Source organism: Carcharhinus amblyrhynchos, chromosome 1, assembly GCF_965287045.1.
Source record: "Carcharhinus amblyrhynchos chromosome 1, sCarAmb.v2.hapA, whole genome shotgun sequence".
Classification (NCBI taxonomy): domain Eukaryota; kingdom Metazoa; phylum Chordata; class Chondrichthyes; order Carcharhiniformes; family Carcharhinidae; genus Carcharhinus; species Carcharhinus amblyrhynchos.
The window spans coordinates 137,271,095-137,293,010 of NC_137324.1; the positions used below are offsets into that span (position 1 = coordinate 137,271,095).

At 43.3% G+C, this 21,916-nt stretch overlaps 1 protein-coding gene across 1 annotated transcript in view; it reads left to right on the top strand.

Moving 5' to 3' along the window:
- LOC145350333 (uncharacterized) overlaps positions 1-21,916 on the top strand; it is a 56,889-nt gene that overhangs the window by 22,691 nt on the left and 12,282 nt on the right. The window contains exons 5-6 of the mRNA XM_080199559.1: positions 81-175; positions 18,851-18,923. Coding sequence (XP_080055685.1) covers positions 81-175; positions 18,851-18,923 — 168 coding nt within the window. The remainder of the gene's footprint in view (positions 1-80; positions 176-18,850; positions 18,924-21,916) is intronic.

A 21,916-nucleotide genomic window follows, 5' to 3' on the forward strand; every position in this document is an offset into this window, starting at 1 on the left:
TTTTGAAAAATCCTCCCTGACATTTCCAGATCGAAAGTTTGACAGAAATTGTAACAGTGTGAATTATTTTGGTTCCTTAGATCGGCAGGCTGTGAAAAGCATGATAGACTGCACCATCAGTACATCAGTGGATATGACAAAGAAAGATGTTACAAGACAAAGCTACATCAATCAGGTAAGTAATTTAGGCATAGTAGGTAGAGATTAATCTGTAATTACCATAAAATTTCCATGAAGGCCATGTACAGACCACAACTAGCAATTTCTCCAACTTTTGCTAGCATTATTAACTTGTGATACATCATATTACTGCTGTAATAAAATGTGAAAAATAGCATAAAATAGTGACAAAATTACAAATTTACCTCTCCAAATATTAGCATGTTGATGCTTAATGAGTTCATTATTTGCCTATTTGTTTAATGGGGGAATTTTCCAAATCAATATTTCTACTTAAATAACAAAGGAATTTGATATTAACCTGTTAAGTGTTTCCATGCTTAATGTGTTTGTCTAAAATTCCTTTGTCTGTTGTTTCTCAAAGAGATGATTTTCAAAGCAAAAGTCACCATGGAATTCAGCACAGATCAGTAAAGTTCTTTGCTCTTAACACCGCTTGATATGGTGCTTCTCTATCTTTCACTATACAATATGTTTAAATTATTCCTTGAGTACACCTTTATCTTTTTGTCAAACATCTCTGATCAAAACATTTTTCAACTATGGTTAGATCCAATGGCATGAAGAAAAGCCACAGATTAGAAAAGAAAGCTGTGTTATTTTACTTGCGTGGTTAATTTGTGTCGGGATATATGTGGGGACAAGTGACCATGATGCAGCTGTTGGTCAAGATGGAATGGTTATCAAATTGAAATTGGCAACTTTCAAAGGGTTGTGTACACAGCCTATTCAGGTAATCTAGACATTAACAAAAAAAATGGAAAATCTCAGCTGGCCTGACAACATGTGCGATGAGAACGTTCCAAGTCTGGATGACTGTTCATCAAACTGGATGACTCTTTGTCAGAGATCCATTGGCTCTGTTCTCTCTCCACAGATACCGTCAGACTTGCTGAGATTTTCCAGCATTTTCTGTTCTTGTTTCAGATTCCAGCATCCATAGTAAAATTACTTCTAACCCAGACAGAAGATGGGTTTAAAAATGAAAAGAAGATGGTATTGGATAGGTTATCTGTCCTTGAGGGTAATAAGGCGCCGGGACTGGATGAAATGCATCCAAGGATACTGAAGGAAGTGAGAATGGAGGCAGAGAAACAAACTATAATTTTCAATCCTCCTTAGACTCAGGGGTGTTCCCAGAGGACAGGAGAATTGCAAACGTTACCACCTTGTTCAAAAAATGGTGCAAAGGTAAGCCCAGCAACTATAGGCCAGTCAGTTTAACTTTGGTGATGGGGTAACTTCTAGAAGCAATAATCCAGGACAAAACTAATAGTCACATAGACAAATGTGAGTTAATTAAGGAAAGCCAACATGAATTTCATCTTTATAAAAACATAGCAATTAAGAGCAGGATTGTGCTACTCACCCCCTCACCAGCTGAGCGTGCTCTGCCATTCAATAAGATCATGGCTAATCCAATTTTATCAACTTCACATTCTTGCCTACTCACGATAGCCTTTCAGCTCCTTGCTTATCAAGAATCTATTTCTGCCTCAAAAATATTCATCTTTTCCTTATATGAACAGCCTCATATTTTTAAACAATAGTCCCTAGTTCTAAATTTTCCCAGAAGAGGAAACATCGTTTCCACATCCACCCTGTTAAGAACCCTCAGGATCTTATGGTCTGAATTTTCAGGATGGTGAGTGCTGGGCACCAATTGCTCAAATGCTACACTGGCGACAAAGATCATTGGAAATGCCTTTGAATTATTGCAGGAAAACAGGAAACAGACCTCCTGTTCAAATAATTCAAGTCAAGCCAATCTGCAACTAGTGAGCCACCAAAATGCCTTTTTATGGCAAATTAGAACCATTTGAGCCCAGAACATAAGAACATAAGAAATAGGAGCAGGAGTAGGCCATCTAGCCCTTCGAGCCTGCCCCGCCATTCAATAAGATCATGGCTGATCTGTCATGGCTCAGTTCCACTTTCCCACCTTCTCCCCATAACCCTTAATCCCCTTGCCTATCAAAAACCTATCTACCCGCGTCTTAAATATATTTAGCGAGGCCGCCTCCACCACTTTAACGGGCAGAGAATTCCAGAGATTCACCACCCTTTGAGTGAAGAAGTTCTTCCTCAACTCCATTCTAAACTGACCCCCCCCACTTATCTTGAGGCTGTGCCCTCTAGTCCTACTGTCCTTTCTGAGCAGGAAGAGCCTCTCCACCTCTATCCTATCCATCCCATTCATCATCTTATACGTCTCAATGAGATCTCCCCTCGTTCTTCTAAACTCTAACGAGTACAAGCCTAGTTTATTCAGCCTCTCCTCATAGTTCAATCCCCTCATCTCCAGAAGGTTGGGTTCAAAATGTTGAATGTCTGCAGTATCTTTTCCAGGCAAGTGAAATGGGGGAAGAGGAGAAGAGAAAGGTCTTATTACTTACTATCCATGGAGCCCAAACTTATAATTTAATCAGGAGTTTAACATTTCCAGATGCCCCTGAGTTCTTTCATAGTTCTTGTAAAAGAGCATTACCATCTGAAGTCCTTGGTAATTATGCAAATGTATACATTCAATTTGACGACAAGAACCCCCGGAGAAGCCTTTGTGGCCAGAGCAAAACAAATAGCTGAGTACTGTGAACATGGGCCTGCCCTTGATGACATTTCAAGAGACTGTCTAATGTGTGGGGTGAATAACACAGTGATACAGAAGAAACTGTTGGTAGGGTCTGCAATAACCCTGAAGAAGGTGCTGGAAGATGGTCCAGCTGTGGAAAATGCAGAAAAAGGCGTTCTAGAGCTTCAAAGCATATAGGGTGGTGAAGTCCACCAGGTCTGGAAGGAAGCTGAAAGCAGTGGCACCAAGATTGAGGGTGCAGCGTTTAATGAGCAGAAGAATGCAGGAAATGAGAGAGTGCAGAGATACAAGATTCAGTCAGCAGCCCAGGAGTAATGAAGAGTGTTCTACATATGGGGGAGCCACTTCCTGGAGCAGTGCAATTTAAAGAAGTTGTGTGTTTGCCAGTGTTAGAAATGGGCATGCAAGGCACAAATGCAGGAATAAGCAGGGCCTGCTCAGTGCAAGCAGGGTCAGCAATCCAGCTCCAGTGCAGAGCATGGAAGGTAACTCAAAACACAGCAAACATCTTTAGATTGAATAATATAAAGGTGGGCAGAGTAACCCCAATTACAATAGTGTTAATGGTCAATGGTCATCCATTCAAGATGGAGGTAGACATTAGAATCTCTGCCATGGTAGTTGGAGAACACACCCCATCAAATCTGGTCTGAAATTATGATTAAGCACAGCTAGGTAATTTGATGATGCCTAAATCCATTAATTGCCTTAACTTGATTTCCACTTTTTCATACAATGATAAGGCACAGGTCTGGTCTTATAGAATCTCAGTGAAGCTTCAGGATCTGTATGAACCTTGGCTTTTAACCCTCTGATTTTACCCAACCCCTATTGAAATACCACTTGGTATTTCCTTAGGACTTCACAGAGGCTTCCTTAATCTATCTTAAAAATCTCCAGACAATTTAACTTGATCTCTTGAAGCCAATCATGCCCCAAACTTGGCCCCTGGTCTGAAATTATGATTAAGGGTAGCTGGGTAGATTGCTCGAGGGAGGGGATTCAACCCCGAAATTAAAGAACGCTGCAGCCAAACTGGCCACAAATATGGGTGAGGCCATCAAGATTGCAAAGGTAACAACAACCCTTGTGAGTCACAGGCAGCGATCTACCCATGACAAGGCATTAGAACAGTTGAAAGCTTATCAAACAAGGAAGGATCAGCATAGCTGCAAGGATAGTTCCTCCTGTGGGGAGCAAGAGTGATAGTCCCCCCCACCATCCAGCCCTGCCTCCATCTGGAAGAAAGCTAGTAATTGAATAGCAGTCAGCCAGGAATGTCAAAGATGTAGATGTTGGCTCACAGTTACATTTGATGGACCAGGATAAACACAGATATTGAAGAACTGGTAAAACAGTGCATCCAATTGCAACAGAAATTACCAGTGGCATCCCCAGTGCATTCTTGGGAATGGCCAAGTCAGCCATGTGAGAGTTCATATAAATTACGTTGGTCCATTTATGGTACAATGTTCCTGCTACTAGTCAACATGCATTCAAAGTAGTTAGATGTTTACAAGATGATGTCCACAACTACCTATGCCACAGAGAAGAAACTATGTCATTGCTTTGCCCTCCACAGTCTGCCAGAGGTAATAGTTTTGGACAATGAGACAGCATTTATCAGTGCTGGGTTCCAACATTTCATGTCATCAAATGGGATTAAACACATATGTACCACACCTCACCACCCCTCTTTGAATGGACTTGCTGAATGTGCTGTATAGACCTTTAAAGCATCCATGAAAAACCAACTACCAGCATCCCTGGAGACAAAATTGATGTGTTTATTCATTACTTACAGAACCATGCCACATGTGACCACTGGAGTATCCCCTGCTTAGTTAATGATGGGCCATTGGTTAAGAACCAAATCGGACCTGTTATTTCCAAATTTTGTGAGGAGGGTGGAGGTAAATCAAAGTGTTCAGAAGAAGAATTATGACACATCAGGAGTTGAGAGGATATTTGAAGTAGATGATTCAGCGTTTGATAACAATTTTAAAAGTGGACTGAGTTGGGTCCCAGGTGTTGTGGTGGCCAGAATGTGCCCGGTTTCATACGAGGTGGAGGCCCAAGACAAAATCCAGAAAAAGCATGTGGCAGGAATTTTACTCATCCACCACTGGAATTGGAGCGGGCAAGAGGCGGAACATGGCAAAGTCAGTTGACGTCAGGCAAGATTTTACAATTTTGGGATAAGTTGGGCCATAAATTCCTGCCCTGTAGATCATTTGAGGAGATGGGAGTTACTTTGAGAACTAACAGGGCAATCTGTTCTGATTGCACATGCCATCAATGTTGCTGCGAGTCAAGAACTGAAGAGGCGAGTCAGCCTGAAGAAGGGTCAAATACTGTTCCAGTGGAAACTGAATGAGTAATGAGCACTGATGCACCTTTCCAAGAAAGAAGGCAGGTTTCTGAGAATCCAACCGAGACGGCTACTACCGTTGACACATAACCATTGAGCTACACCACTCCCAGCAGAAGAGAAAGCCCTCCAACGGACTGAGTTTATAATGAATTGTGTTAAAATATTTATTATTCACATTGCCTTGTAAATAGTTTAACTTTTAAAATATGTTTTTTGATTTGATTTTGTCATACAGTATTCTTTCTTGCACACTCTACAGACAAAGAATACCATTCATAGAGAAGGAAAGGATGCAGAATGTAGTGTTACAGTCATAACTAGGGTGTAGAGAAAGATCAGCTTAATACTGTTGTAGTAAGGGACTGAAGGGGAGAGGGATATAGTATTGGATGCCTTTTAGGAACAAAGTTTGGAAGGTCATGAGACTCGATTGGCCAGTTGGGCCAAAGAATGGAAATCCCAGGGCAGATTGCAGGTATTCCCAGGCAGAATTGATCCTGAAGCTGGAGAAGTTGCTAGCACATCCTAGCATTCTGTTATTCTAATAAGTAGTTTGTTGTTCAAAGCTGGTGATCAGCAATCACTCAGATACTACAGAAACAAAATAATCCAGATGCTGGAAATCCCAGAATTGTTACGGCACAGAAGGACGACGCTATTTGGCTAATCATATCTGCACCAGCTCTCCAAATGAACATTATGACATGGTGCCATTCGTCTGCCTTTTCCTTGTATCCCTGTACATTGTTTCTGTTCAAATAATAATCTAATGCCCTCTTAAATGCCTCAACTGAAATCTTGGCTGCCTCCACTTCAAGGCAATGCATTCCAGACCCAAACCACCACAAATCTGAAATAAACAGAAAATGCTGGAAATACTCAGGGGATCAGACAGCAGCTATATAGAGAATGTTTCAGGTCAATGACCTTTCTTTACTCATTTCTATCTTTCCTCAGTTTTGATAAAGTGTCATGAACCTGTAACAATGAGAGTTGTTCTGGCGCGAAAAGTGGCATGTTTTCTCCAAATCTTACCACATCCTTTCATAAAAAGGAGAGCTGGATGTGTTTCATGTAAGGGGCAGGGCCTTAACATACCAACAAATCTTGGCTGCACTGAGATCAAGTGCCAGGTTTAAATAGTGCCCCGCTCACACCAAGAAATAATAACTCGCCACCCCACCGCAGAAGTGTCAGGGGCTCTCCCTCCACTCCCCAACCCTGAGATCAGTGCCGTCATTCATTACACCCCCTCCTCCCCCCACCACCACCTGATCGGAGCTGGTGTTTCACCTCCCCACCAACTGTCAGTGCTGACATCTGTCTCTCCCCTCACCCTGCTTTGTCCCAAACATTGGACCATTTCCGCCCCCACCCACACAGCCATTGCTGGCATCTCCCTCCCCCCATCCTCAAATGGCCATTGCCAGCATCTCCAGCTCCCGCCCACCAATACATAAAAATGAATCCCCTCCTCCCCTATGAGACTCCCACTGAGGTATACTACGACATTGCCCCCTGGCACATATTGGTACTGCCAGGTGTGCAACCTAGCAGAGTCAACCTGTGTCATGGGACAGTGCAGGGGAGCATTACTAGGGCACTGCCTGGCCATGTCCCTCTCCCCCAGGGCCTATACTCACCTTTATGCCCCCAGGGAGGATCTCAATGACATGTTCATACCTAGGTGAACCTAATGTAAACATCATATCGGCGCAGTTTGAAAATACGGCAAGGGCTCAATATCTGGGAGATGGGGGGGCCATTCATTATATGTAAATGTATTGTAATGCATTTAAATTAAGTTCATGCCTGTTGTGGGCCTGAATCTGATTACGTCACCGGCAAGAGGCAGGGAAAAATCAGAAGTCGCGACATCGCCAGTGAAATTCATGACTTCCAAGTTTTGCTGGATCTTGAGCCCCCATGGCCATTCCCCAGATGGTGAACATAGGCTCAAGATCGCAACTCCCCACCCCACCTTTAGCTCTATTTTTGTCCACAGATGCTGCTTGACCTGCTGAATGTTTAATAACAAAATTTTGGCCAGACTTAATACACAGCATTATCTTAATGATGTTGAGTAGGTAGAGGAGGAAGGGAAGTTTTTCTTCTTAAGATGATCATCTGGGTACTGTCTGCAGCAATATTATGTTTAGCTGAATGTGTTTGATCCTTAGCTGATTTTGTTGTACAGCGATATCTATCTTGTGGTGACTAATCCTACCCCAGGACATTCAGTGCTGCAGTTCATTTTGTTAAAAGCACAAGCCTGATTGTTTTATTAATAGATCAAGTGAATGCTGTAATTTTATTATTCTGAAAGAGGAAGAGTGATTTGTGCCAGACTAACCATTGTAATAATTGCTTCAGGTTTACTAATGCTCAGGGTAAAATTATTAATCTGCACTTATTCCAGAAACATCTAGATGGCCTGTAGCTTATTTCTTGTCAACATTTTCGTGTTTAATCTCAAAGTCCAAACTTTGTTCATATTTTCTAGACTCTTTTTAAAATCCCCTACATCACACATCTGAGCAGGGGGACAGGTAACTGAGCTGGAGCTCTGTAACTGGCTGTGGCAAATGAGCTAGAATAATCAGGCTGATTCGCTGTGTGATATAGGAAAGCACTCTAACTGCTAGCATTTCAGCTGTGTGGTTCCATTGAAGGAGGAGAAATAATCATCTAATACACTCTTGAATGCCTTGATTGATTCTAGGTTTACCACACTTCCAGGCAGTGCATTCCAGATCCCAAACACTCGCTGTGTGAAAAAGTTTTTTCTTGCATCACATTTGCTTCTTCTGCAAATCACTTTAAGGGGTGAATTTTTCCAATTTGCCAGCCACCAGAATTGTAGTGGGTGTGAGGTGAACCATGGAAAGGTTTGTTGACCTCGGTGGTATTTGCTGATTTCGGAGTGAGTGTGGCCAGCAAATCCCATCCTAAATCTGTGCCCTCACATTCTTGATCCTTTTGTGAATGGAAACTATTTCCCCTAGCTACTCTGTCCAGTCCCCTCATGATTTTGAACATCTCTATCAAATCTCCTCTTTGCCTTCTTCTCTCCAAGGAGAATAGTTTCAACATCTCCAATCTACCCTCCTAACTGAAGTTTCTCACCAGTGGAATCATTCGTATAAACCTTTTCTGCACTCTCTCCGATGCATTCACATCCTTCCTATACAGAACTGCACACAACATTCCAGCTGAGGTATAACAAGTGTCTTGTGTAAATTCAGCATAACCTCCTTGCTCTTGTACTCTATGCCCCTATTAATAAAGCCCTGAGTACTTTATGCTTTATGAGCTGGTCTCTGCACCTGTCCTGCCACTTTCAATGATCTATGCATATACACACCCAGCTCCCTCTGCTCCTGAATCTGCGTTAGGATTGTACCCCTTATTTTGTACTGTCTTTCCATGCTCTTCCTACCAAAATGCATTACCTCACATTTCTCCACATTGAACTTCACCTGCCACCTATCTGTCCACTCCACCAACTTGCCTATGTCCTTTTGAATTCTATACAGTCCTCTTCACAGTTTACAAGGCTCCCAAGTTTTGTGTCGTCCCCAAACTTTGAAACTGTCCCTTGCACACCAAGGTCTGGATCATTAATATATATCAGGAAAAACAAGGGTCCCAATCCCAACCTCTGGGAACACAACGCACCTTTCTCCAGCCCAGGAAAGATCCATTGATCATTACTCTCTGCTTCCTATTACTCAGCTAATTTTGCATTCACATTTCTATACTCCCTTCCATTGCATGAGCTGCAACTTTTCTCACTAATCTGCTATGTGGCACTGTACAGAATGCCTTCTTAAAAGTCCAAGTACCTCCAGCAAGTTCTTTAAAACATGATTTTCCCATTTGAAATCCATGCTGGCTATTTCTAAGCAGCCCACATTCTTCCATGTGACTATTAATTCTATTTCAAATAATTGTTTCTTGAAATATCCCCATTACTGAAGTTAAACTGACTGTTTACAATTGCTGAGCTTACCCTTACAATTATTTTTGAACAAGAGTGTAACATTTGCAATTCTCCAGTCTTCTGGCACCTCCCCTGAGTCTAGATAAGACTAGATTATGGCCAACACCCCTGCAATTTCCATTCTCACTTCTTTCAAAACCCATGGATGCATCTCATCTGGTCCTGGTGTCTTGTCAACTTTCAATACTGACAGTCAATTCAACACTTCCTTCTTATCAATTTGAACCCTTCTAGTGTCTGTCACCATGGCCTTGTTGGCATCTACCTGCTTGGTAAAGACAAATGCAAAGTATTCATTTAATACCTCAGCCATGCCCCATGCATAAATTCTCTTTTAGGTCCCTAATCAGCCCCACTCCTTTTACCACCCTTTTACTATGTATATTCATAGAATCATAGAACCCTACAATGCAGAAAGAGGCTCTTCGGCCCATCGAGTCTGCACCGAACACGATCCCACCCAGGCCCTACCCCCATATCCCTACATATTATACCCACTAATCCCTCTAACCTACACATGCCTGGACACTAAGGGGCAATTTCTTAGCATGGCCAATCAACCTAACCCGCAGATCTTTGGACTGTGGGAGGAAACCGGAGTACCTGGAGGAAACCCACACAGACACAAAGAGAATGTGCAAACTCCACACAAACAATGACCCGAGCTGGGAATCGAACCCAGGTCCCTGGAGCTGTGAAGCAGCAGTGCTAACCATTGTGCTACTGTGCCGCCCAATTTAAGTAAATTCCTAGAGAAAATTTTGGGATTCCCTCTGTCGGCTACCAGTCTTTTCTCTTATTTCTTCTTTGCTTCTCTAATATGTTTTTTCATGTCCCCACTGAACGTCATGTACTCCCCTTGGTTTTCAATTGTATTTTCTATCTCATATGTAATGACACAGGAGAAAATTAATTTTGAATAATGTAGAGAAATGGCATGGAAATGGGATTAGAATAAAGAGTTTCAGATGAAGAGGTGACACCATCGCAGATGTGAGATGATTACGTTTATTTATTAATGTCACAAGTAGGTTTATATTAATGAAGTTAATATCTCTGGCGCCCGTTCAGGTACACTGAGAGAGAATTTAGCATGGCCAATGCACCTAGCCAGCACGTCTTTTGGACTATGGGAGGAAACCCATGCGTCTCCACACAATGGAGCCAGTACCCAAGCTGGAAATCGAACCCAGGTCCCTGGCACTGAGGCAGCAGCACTAACCACTGTGCCACCCAGTCTGGTGGTTTTCTGTCCATTCTATAAATATAAGACATAACCATTGTCTGCAAACTTTTTCACAATAGCAATTTGAATTTGAGTTAATGTTTTACCAATTTCCCTCCTTATCACTCTCTTTTAAATCTGCATGTTTTCTTGATGTTGGAGTCAAGCAAAAAGGGAAAGGGAGAGGTAGAAAAGTCTGGAATTTTCTAGTTTTGTTCGCCTGTCACCACTGCCAGCGAGAACAGAGAATTTGGCGCTCAGCAGGACCAAAGAGTCCCAGCCACGGGCAAGATTGGAGAATTCTAGCCTATAGCTTCTAAGAAATGATCAGATTCTACTTGAAAGTGGTTGATGAATTTCAGCACCCACTTCATTGATAATTATTCTCTCTGAAATAACTCCTCAGAGGCCAGTGTGTCTTCACCAGATTCCCTTTATTTACAAACCCTATTCAACTCCTAGAGTGCTCTGGTACACAGTCAGAATCCTAAGAGCTCGTCGACCCTCATATTTATATACAGGCGACGCTCCCTGATTGGGCAGGCAATTATAGCCTCAATCAGGGAGTTCATACTCCAAGAGGCCAACCTTATGGTCTTTATTGAAGTTATTACACTCTCTTCAGGTTCGTTTGAAAGATGCTCTTTCCTAGGATAGAAAAGTCAAGTACTAGGGGACATAGATTTAAGGTGCATGGAGAAAAGTTTAAAGGAGATGTGCGAGGCAAGTTTTTTTACACAGAGGGTTGTAAATGTCTGGAAGGCAGTGCCTGGAGAGGTGGTAGGAGCAGGTACAATAACGGCATTTACGGGGCAACTAGACAAATACATGAATAGGATGGGGATGGAAGGATACAGACTCCCTAAGTGTATATGGTTTTAGTTTAGGCAGGCATCATGATCGGCGCAGGCTTGGAAGGCCATAGGCCTGTCCCTATGCTGTACTGTCCTTTGTTATATTGATTTTGAAAGGAAGAAAAATTTTTTGGACAATTGAGGTGGTGTGCACGAGCAACCAGGGTTAGCTGGGGATGAACGGCCTATTCCTTGTTTTCTGCATTACTTTCTGGCTCTCACCTTCTGACTCTCTCTGTTTCTCTGTAAGAATCCCTTAATGTTGTTTGGTTCCTGAACAGGAAATCGTAAACTCAATATAATAAGGGCAGGAGGCGTGAGAACCTTGTGTCATATTAATCCACTCTTCAGTGTGCCAATGCAACAAGAATCAAACTCTGTAACCAAGTGGAAATGTTTGTCACGATGTAACTGGCAGAAACTGTAAAATAATCAATGGTTAAAGTCTGCCTGCTGTGAAGAATAGTTCACACGACCTGTCACTGCAATGAGGCAAGTAAACATGATAGAAATTCTTGTCTTGTAGTGCCCTCTGGTACAGTAACTGTCATTACATTTATCTGAAATATTGTATTGTGTATAATAGATGTATGTCTACATCTCCCAGTAAGTAGTGGAGTGGGAGTTCACGCCTCTGGGGTTTTAATAGTTTCTGTTTCTGGCTGCAGTGTGGATCCATGAGTGATGGGAATAGTTTGAGTGTATGGTGTCAAAATTTCCAAGTGTATGGTGTCGAAATTTGCTGATGACACCAAGATTGGTGGAATGGCAAATTGTGTGGAGAGTCTACAGAAGGATCTAGATAGGCTGGGCGAATGGGCCAGGAACTGGCAAATGGAATTTAATGTTAGCAAATGTGAGGTTGTCCACTTTGGTAGGAATAATGGTAGGAAGGACTATTACGTGGCGAAAAACTGCAGCATGTGACGGTTCAGAGGGACCTCGGAGTCCTTGTGCATGAGTCGCAAAAACCCAGCCTGCAGGTGCAGCAGGTGGTCAGGAAGGCAAATGGGATGCTGGCCTTCATAGCGAGGGGGATTGAATATAAAAGTAGGGAGGTCTTGCTGCAGCTGAATAGGGCACTGGTGAGGCCGCAGCTGGAGTACTGTGTGCAGTTTTGGTCACCGCACTTACGCAAGGATATTTTGGCCTTGGAGGGAGTGCAGAGGAGGTTTACTAGGCTGATTCCGGAGTTGAGGGGATTGAACCATGAGGAGAGGCTGAATAAACTAGGCTTGTACTCGTTAGAGTTTAGAAGAATGAGGGGAGATCTCATTGAGACATATAAGATGTTGAATGGGATGGATAGGATAGAGGTGGAGAGGCTCTTCCCGCTCAGAAAGGACAGTAGGACTAGGGGGCACAGCCTCAAGATAAAGGGGGGGTGGTTTAGAACGGAGTTGAGGAGGAACTTCTTCACTCAAAGGGTGGTGAATCTCTGGAATTCTCTGCCTGTTGAAGTGGTGGAGGCTGCCTCGCTCAATATTTTTAAGACGCGGGTTGATAGGTTTTTGAAAGGCAAGGGGATTAAGAGTTATGGGGAGAGGGCGGGAATGTGGAACTGAGCCACTTCAGATCAGCCATGATCTTATTGAATGGCGGGGCAGGCTCAAGGGGCTAGATGGCCTACTCCTGCTCCTATTTCTTACGTTCTTATGTTCTTATGAAAGGGTAGCAGAACTAGAGGGCACAGCCTCAAAATAAGGGAGGGGGGGGTGCAGTTTAGAACAGAGTTGAGGAGGAACTTCTTCACTCAAAGGGTGGTGAATCTTTGGAATTCTTTGCCCATTGAAGTGGTGGAGGCTACATCGTTGAATATATTTAAGTCATGGGTAGATAGAATTCTGATAGACAGGGGAATTAAGGGTTATGGGGCGAAGGCGGAAAAGTGGAACTGATCCACTTCAGATCAGCCATGATCTTATTGAATGGCGGGACAGGCTCGAAGGGCTAAATGGCCTACTTCTGTTCCTGTTTCTGATGTTCTTATGTTCTTATGTTTGGCAGACTGGGAGGGACAATTACAGCTGTGCCTTACCTCCTTTCACGAGTCCCTATCCCATTAACCTGCAATCCTGCCTCTGCTCGCTACTTCCCCACCTACATCTCATCCTTGCTCAATTGCCTGTGCTCCTGCACTGGTCACAAACTCTGGAACACTGGAGTCCCCCAGTAAAGCACTGTCGATACAGACATTGGAGTCTTCCAGTACAGTGCTGTCTATACAGAGACTGGAATTCCCCAGTACAGCGCTGTTTATACAGACACTGGAATACCTCAGTACAGTGCTGTCTATACAGACACAGGCGTCCCCCAGTACAGTGCTACCTATACAGACCATAAGACATAGGAACAGAATTAGGTCACTCGGCCCATTGAGTCAGCTCTGCCATTCAATCATGGCCGATATTTTTCTCATCCCCATTCTCCTGCCTTTTCCCCATAACCCCGATCCCCTTTTAATCAAGAACCTATTTACCTCTGTCTTAAAGACACTCAATGACCTGGCTTCCACAGCCTTCTGCAGTGAAGAGTTCCACAGATTCATCACTCTCTGGCTGAGGAAATTCTCCTCATCTCTGTTTTAAAGGATCGTCCCTTTAGTCTGAGGTTGTGCACTCTCGTTCTAGTTTTACCGACGAGTGGAAACATTCTCTCCATGTCCATTCTGTCCAGGCCTCGCAGTATCCTGTAAAATTTCAATAAGATCGCTGCTCATCCTTCTAAACTCCAATGACTACAGATCCAGAGTCCTCAACCGCTCCTCATATGACAAGCTCTCCATTCAATGGATCTTTCCTCTGAACCTCCTCTAGATCTTTTCCAAGGCCAGCTTATCCTTCCTTAGATATGGGGCCCAAAATTGCTCACAACACTCCAAATGTGGTCTGACCGAGCCTTATACAGCCTCAGAAGTACATCCCCACTCTTGTATTCTAGCCCTCTCGACATGAATGCTAACATAGCGTTTGCCTTCCTAACTGCTGACTGAACCTGCATGTTAACCTTAAGGCAATCTTAAATAAGGACTCCCAAGTCCCTTTGTATTTCGCATTTCCTAAGCATTTCCCTATTTAGATAATAATCCAAAGTCAGGCTAACCAGCCTATAATTTCCCGTCTGCTGCCTCCCCCCTTCTTAAACAGCAATGTTAAATTAGCTATTATCCAGTTCCCTGATAGCCTCCCTGTCTCCAGTGACTCCTGAAAGATCATCACTAATGCTTCCACAATTTCCTCAGCTATCTCTTTTAGAATCCTGAGGTGTAGTCCATTCAGTCCAGGCAATATATTCACCTTCAGACCTTTCAGTTTCCCCAGAACCTTCTCCTTAGTGATGGGCCTTCACTCACCTGTGCCCCTGACTCTCCTGGAGCTCTGGCATCCCACTGGTATCTTCCACCGTGAAGTCTGATGCAAAGTAACTCTTCAGTTCCTCTGTCATTGCTTTGTTTCCTATTATTACTTCTCCAGCCTCATTTTTCAGTGGTCCAATGGTTATTTTTGCCTCTCTTACCTTTTATATAATAAAAAATACTCTTTCTATTTCCTTTTATATTACTAGCTAGCTTACACTCATATTTCATCTATTCCCCCTTATTGCTTTTTTAGTTGCCCTCTGCTTGCTTTAAAGGCTTCTCAATCCTTCCCACTAATCTTCACCATTTTGTACGCTTTTTCTTTTGCTTTTATGCTGTCCTTGATGTCCCTCATCAGCCATGGATGCCATGTCCTTGTCTTAGCATGTTTTCTCTTCCTTGGGATGAATTTCTGTTGTGCCTCCCTAATAACTCTCAAAAACTCCTGCCACTGCTGTTCCACTGCCTTCTCTCTAATCACTTTGGCCAGCTCCTCCCTCATGTCTTTGTAGTCACCTTTATTTAATTGTAATACCGTTACATCTGATTCCAGCTTCTCCCTCTCAAACTGCAGGGTAAATTCTATCATTTTGTGGACACTGCTCCCTAAGGGCTCCTTTACCTTAAGTTGCCTATTCAAGTCTGCCTCATTATGCATCACCAAATCCAGAGTTGCCAATTCTCTATTAGGCTGTGTTACAAGCTGCTCCAAAAAACCATCTCTTAGATGTGGTGTGGAAAGTGTGGGTGTGGAAAGTCTGCAGAGGGATCTAGATAGGCTGAGCGAGTGGGCGAGGACCTGGCAGATGGAGTACAATGTTAGCAAGTGTGAGGTTATCCACTTTGGCAGGAATAATAGTAGGAGGGATTACTATTTAAAGGGCGAAAAGCTGCAGCATGCTACGGTGCAGAGGGACCTGGGGATCCTTGTGCATGAGTCGCAAAAACCCAGTCTGCAGGTGCAGCAGGTGATCAAGAAGGCGAATGGGATGCTGCCCTTTATAGCGAGGGGGATAGAATATAAAAGCAGGGAGGTCTTGCTGCAACTGTACAGGGCACTGGTGAGGCCGCAGCTGGAGTACTGTGTGCAGTTTTGGTCGCCGCACTTGCGCAAGGATATTTGGCCTTGGAGGGAGTGCAGGGGAGGTTCACTAGGCTGATACCGGAGATGAGGGGATTGGACTATGAAGAGAGACAAAATAGACTGGGTCTGTACTCTTCGGAGATTAGAAGGATGAGGGGGGATCTTATAGAGACGTATAAGATTATGAAGGGGATGGATAGGGTAGAGGTAGAGAAATTCTTCCCGCTCAGAAAGGACAGCAGGACTAGAGGGCACAGCGTCAAGATAAGGGGGGACGCAGTTTAGAACAGAGTTGAGGAGGAACTTCTTCACTCAAAGGGTGGTGAATCTCTGGAATTCTCTGCCCGTTGAAGTACTGGAGGCTACCTCGCTAAATATATTTAAGACGCGGGTAGTGCAGTCCCCCAGTACAATGCTGTCTATACAGACAGTGCAATCCCCTAGTACAATGCTGTCTATACAGACTGTGCAATCCCCTAGTACAATGCTGTCTATACAGACAGTGCAGTCCCCCAGTACAATGCTGTCTATACAGACTGTGCAGTCCCCCAGTACAATGCTGTCTATACAGACAATGCAATCCCCTAGTACAATGCTGTCAATACAGACAGTGCAGCCCCCCAGTACAATGCTGTCTATACAAACAGTGCAATCCCCTAGTACAATGCTGTCTATACAGACAGTGCAGTCCCCCAGTACACTGCTGTCTATACAGACAGTGCAATCCCCTAGTACAATGCTGTCAATACAGACAGTGCCGTCCCCCAGTACAATGCTGTCTATACAGACAGTGCAATCCCCCAGTACAGCGCTGTCTTACAGACAGTGCAGTCCCCCAGTACAATGCTGTCTATACAGACAGTGCAATCTCCCAGTACAGTGCTGTCTATACAGACAGTGCAATCCCCCAATACAATGCTGTCTATACAGACAGTGCAATCCCCCAGTGCAGCGCTGTCTATACAGACAGTGCAGTCCCCAGTACAGCACTGTGTATACACACATTGCAGTCCCCCAGTACTGCACTGTCTAAACTGAGACTGGAGTCCCCCAGAACAACACTATCTATACAGACAGTGGTGGCAGACAGCAAGAGCTGAAGACCCCTGCAGTCCCCGACCCCAGGTGCCGCAGTGGTCAGCATTTGTCTAAGTGGAGAGTCCATGAGTTTTAAGTTTACAATTATCACAAGTAGGATTACATTAACACTGCAATGAAGTTTCCACACTCCTGTGCCTGTTCGGGTACACTGAGGGAGAATTCAAGTGGCCGATACACTAACCAGCATGTCTTTCGGACTGTGGGAGGAAACCAGAGCAGCTGGAAGAAACCCACGCGAACACAGGGAGAACATGAAGATTCCACACAGAGGTCATCCAAGCTGGGAGTTGAACCCAGGTCTTTGGCGCTGTGAGGCAACAATGCTAACCATCATACTGCCCTAAATGAATGCTGTAGTACGGTGCTGTCCACAAAAATGAGCTTGGCATGGACGCAAACCTACCAGCAGAGAGGTGGTTCAGTGCAGCAGGATTGACGCAGCGCTGTGGCAGGTCAGCCATGTATGTGTACTCACCTCAAAGTCTCAAGCTGCTGCCTGCCTTGTGCATGTCACTCATTTACAAATGGATTTGAGGCTGAGGGAATTTCTCACTGGTGTGATGCAAGATTGGAAGGCATGAGGAAATTGCTGTGAGTAACTGAGTTAATGAGCATTCAATGAGATGCAAATTAAAGCAAATGACATTCACGTCACAAGGTGGCAGGAAAATTGACCCAACGTTGACCTGCCAATCTCTGATCTTGTCCACCCATTATTGTTGACAGCGTGAATTGAGAACTTGGTGCTTAGCCAAATCTCCATTCACAGCAGCGGGACTGAGAATCCCAGCTGCAGGCAAGGTCAGAGAATTTTGGGCATAAGAACATAAGAACTAAGAGCAGGAGTAGGCCCCTCAAGCCTGCTCCGCCATTCAATAAGATCATGGCAGATCTTTTCATGGACTCAACTCCACTTACCTGCCTGCTCACCATAATCCTTAATTCCTTTACTGTTCAAAAATTTATCTATTCTTGCCTAAAAACATTTAATGTGGTAGCCTCAACTGCTTCACTGGGAAGGGAATTCCACAGAACCATTTATGTGAAGAAGTTCCTCCTTAACTCAGTCTTAAATCTACTTCCCCTTATTTTGAGGCCATGCCCCCTAGTTCTAGTTTCAAATGTCAGTGGAAATAACTCTTCTGCTTTTATCTTACCTATTCTCTTCATAATCTTATATGTCTCCTCTCATTCTTCTGGGTTCCAATGAGGATATTCCCAGTCTACTCAGTCTCCCCTCATAAGCCAAACCTCTCCACTCTGGAATCAACCTAATGAATCTCCTCTGCACCTCTTCCAGTGCCAGTATATCTTTTCTTAAGTAAGGAGACCAAAACTGTACACAGTACTCCAGGTGTGGCCTCACCAGCACGTTGTACAGCTACAACATAACCTCGCTGTTTTTAAACTCCTTAGATGTCAGAATTTATTGCAATGCACTACTGAGGGAATGGTAGTGCATTGTTGAAAGTACAGTCCTTTATATGTTATGCTGAGTCTGCTTGTTCTGATGAATTAAGTTTCTATTAGAGATCTGGTAGAATTATGAAGAAGGATAAGGGGTTCAGCATCCATGGTCAACATTCCTACTTGAATCAATCCCATTGACAAAACAAATTTACTAATTCCTCGTGGCCGTTTATGGAATGTGGCTGCTGAAGCACTATTGACACGTCTCTCTGTACAACAACAGTCACTGCACTTCAACAAATGGTGTAAAGCGCTTTGAAACATTTCACTGTGATGAGATACTGGCGGGGATTCTCTGGTCTCTCACGGCCTACCAACTCTGCCAGCGAGAATGGAGAATTTGGCACTTAGCCTAATCTCCATTCACAGCAGCAGGACTGGTAAATCCCAGCCACAGGTCAGAGAATTCCAGCCATGATCTCAGATGTCATTGCAGTTCATTACCGAGGGAGTCATAGTACATTGTTGAAAGTGCAAACCTTTATATGAGATGTTGGAGGATTCCGGCCATTATATAAATGCAAATACTATTTATCTTGAAGTTAGCCTTCAATTCTAATGAATATTGTTTATTATTAGACTCAGTCTGTATCTGTTTTTATTACTAGGCACTGTGTCGATATGTCAAGCCTCAGTATGCTACTTCAATTAATCACTGGTTACAGAAGGTTGGAAAGGAAGGTAAATCCATAACCAATTTGAAAGTACCATCATTGGATTATTTTACTTTAGCTACATTTTGTCACTCTTCATACAGGAAATTCAACAAAACACAACAGGCCCATAAATACCTCTACTGACTACAATACAGCCATGTTTACATTTTCATAAACTTAATAATACTGAAAAAAGTGAGAGCTTGCTGATACAGTTATTGAGCAAGAGTATCCTTTCAGGCCTGGTTCCAAGTTCACATCAAACTCATCCTGAGGGATGAGGACTTCCTCTTAATTGTAAGGTACCTGTACTACATCAGTTTGGGGATTTTCAACTCCTGTTCCTAGTTGGGCTCGGTTGGGAATGTAGCACAAAATCTGCCATTAACATGTTATGAATTAGCACTCTCATTGCACCTTCACTCAGAAAATCCCCAAGGAGACTACCATAAAAAAGGGAAACAGTCTTTACACACCCAGTCAAGTGGCCACACTTGAGTACAAGTCTAGGCAATTGGCTTTGCATAGCTTTAAGTAGTGGACCATTATAACATAACATAAGAACATAAGAAATAGGAGCAGGAGTAGGCCATCTAGCCCTTCGAGCCTGCCCCGCCATTCAATAAGATCATGGCTGATCTGTCGTGGCTCAGTTCCACATTTCCGCCCTCTCCCCATAACCCTTAATCCCCTCGCTTATCAAAAACCCATCAACCCGCGTCTTAAAAATATTGAGCGAGGCAGCCTCCACCACTTCAACGGGCAGAGAATTCCAGAGATTCACCACCCTTTGAGTGAAGAAGTTCCTCCTCAACTCCGTTCTAAACCGCTCCCCCTTTATCTTGAGGCTGTGCCCCCTAGTCCTACTGTCCTTTCTGAGCAGGAAGAGTCTCTCCACCTCTATCCTATCCATCCCATTCAACATCTTATACGTCTCAATGAGATCTCCCCTCATTCTTCTAAACTCTAATGAGTACAAGCTTAGTTTATTCAGCCTCTCCTCATAGCTCAACCCCCTCAACTCCGGTATCAGCCTAGTAAACCTCCTCTGCACTCCCTCCAAGGCCAAAATATCCTTGCGTAAGTGCGGCGACCAAAACTGCACACAGTACTCCAGCTGCGGCCTCATCAATGCCCTATACAGATGCAGCAAGACCTCCTTACTTTTATATTCAATCCCCCTTGCTATGAAGGCCAGCATCCCATTTGCCTTCCTGACCACCTGCTGCACCTGCAGGCTGGGTTTTTGCGACTCATGCACAAGGACCCCGAGGTCCCTCTGCACCGTCGCCTGCTGCAGTTTTTCGCCATGTAAGTAATAGTCCTTCCTACCATTATTCCTGCCAAAGTGGACCACCTCACACTTGCCAGCATTAAATTCCATTTGCCAGTTCCTGGCCCATTCGCCCAGCCTATCTAGATCCTTCTGCAGACTCTCCACACCCTCCGCAAGCTTACTTTTGCCCACATCCAAAACCTACATATGGACACCATTCAGCAAGGGTGACAACAATGGAATAGGGATCTTGGATGTTGGTTAATATGTTTAACCCAGCAACTCCCAGTTAATAGAACATAACTAAAAATGAAAATGCTGGAAATACTCAGCAAGTCAACAAATCTGTGGAAAAAGAAACAGAGTTACTGGTTCAAAATTGTTAACAATGTAACAGATTTTAAGCAAGTATAAAGACAGGACTCTTTTATGCCACAATCAGTCATATGTTGCCTTGATAACAAGGGCGGTCACTCTCACCTCACCCTATTGTCTTTTTTATAAAGCTGAGGATCTCATATGCTTTATTAATTTCTTCCTCAACCAGCCCTGCCAACTTCAATAGTTTGTGCACATTTACGACAGGTCCCTCTGCTCCTGCACCCAGAGAAGATTAAAGAAAGATCTAAAAGAGATATTCCAAATTATGTGGAGATTTTGATGAGGAAGTAGGGGGAAACTGTTTCCTCTGGCAATTGGGTGTCATACATAAAATAAGTGGCAAAAGAACAAGAGGAAATAAGAAATGTTTTCACACCAAGTGTTGTTAAAAACTGCAAAGCACCGTCTGGAAGAGCGATGGAAGTAGACGCCATGTGAAACTGGACATGTACAATCTACAATGAAGCTGGGGTATGCCACTAAATTCAACAGTTTTTTCAAAGAGTCAATGGGCCAATGGGATATTTCTTCAATGTAAGATTCTATGTATTCTGGATAGGCCTTCCATATCATTTCTCAACCTGATGCTGATTTCTTAAAATATTATTTGAAAATCGCATTTATGAATATATTTTGGACAGCCTCTGTGCAAATCCATATTTTAGAAGATTTGTGATTTAGTCACCACAGTAACAATCTCATTTGTTTTATTTGGAGATAAGAGAATTTCTCTGTAAATTGGAATTTAGATCTGATGTTGAAAATAGAGATACAAAGAAATTACAACAGGGAAAAATACTGTTTGGTCCAACCAGTTTGTATTAACATTTACGTTCAACATAAGCAAATAATTTTATTTTTATTTATTCATGGCTGTGGGTATTTCTAGTGAGCCAACATTTATTTATCACTCCCAATTTCCCAGGAGAATTCTTCTCAACAACTGAATGGCTTGCTAGGCCATTTGACTGAATTTGATTTAACTTGGTCAAGGTTTTCAGGTAGCAAGGAGGATTGATGGGGGTTGCTTCGTTGATGCAGTCTACTTGGATTTGAGCAAGGCTTTTAATAGGCTCTAGGTAGCAAACTTGTCAGAAAAGGAAAAGCCCATGGAATCCAGGAGAAAGTAGTAAGTCTGTGACAGTTTCGAGTAGGGTTCCACAGCCTTAGTATTCAGCCCTCTGTTTTTCATGGTATGTAAAAATGATTTAGACTTAACTGTAGAGGACAATACTAAGAAATTTACAGATCTATAAAACTGATTGATAGTGAGGGAAAAATCTGCAAACTGCAGGAAGATCTCAATGAACTGGTTAGGTGGGCAGAAAAGTGGCAAATGAAATTCAGTCTGGAGAATATAA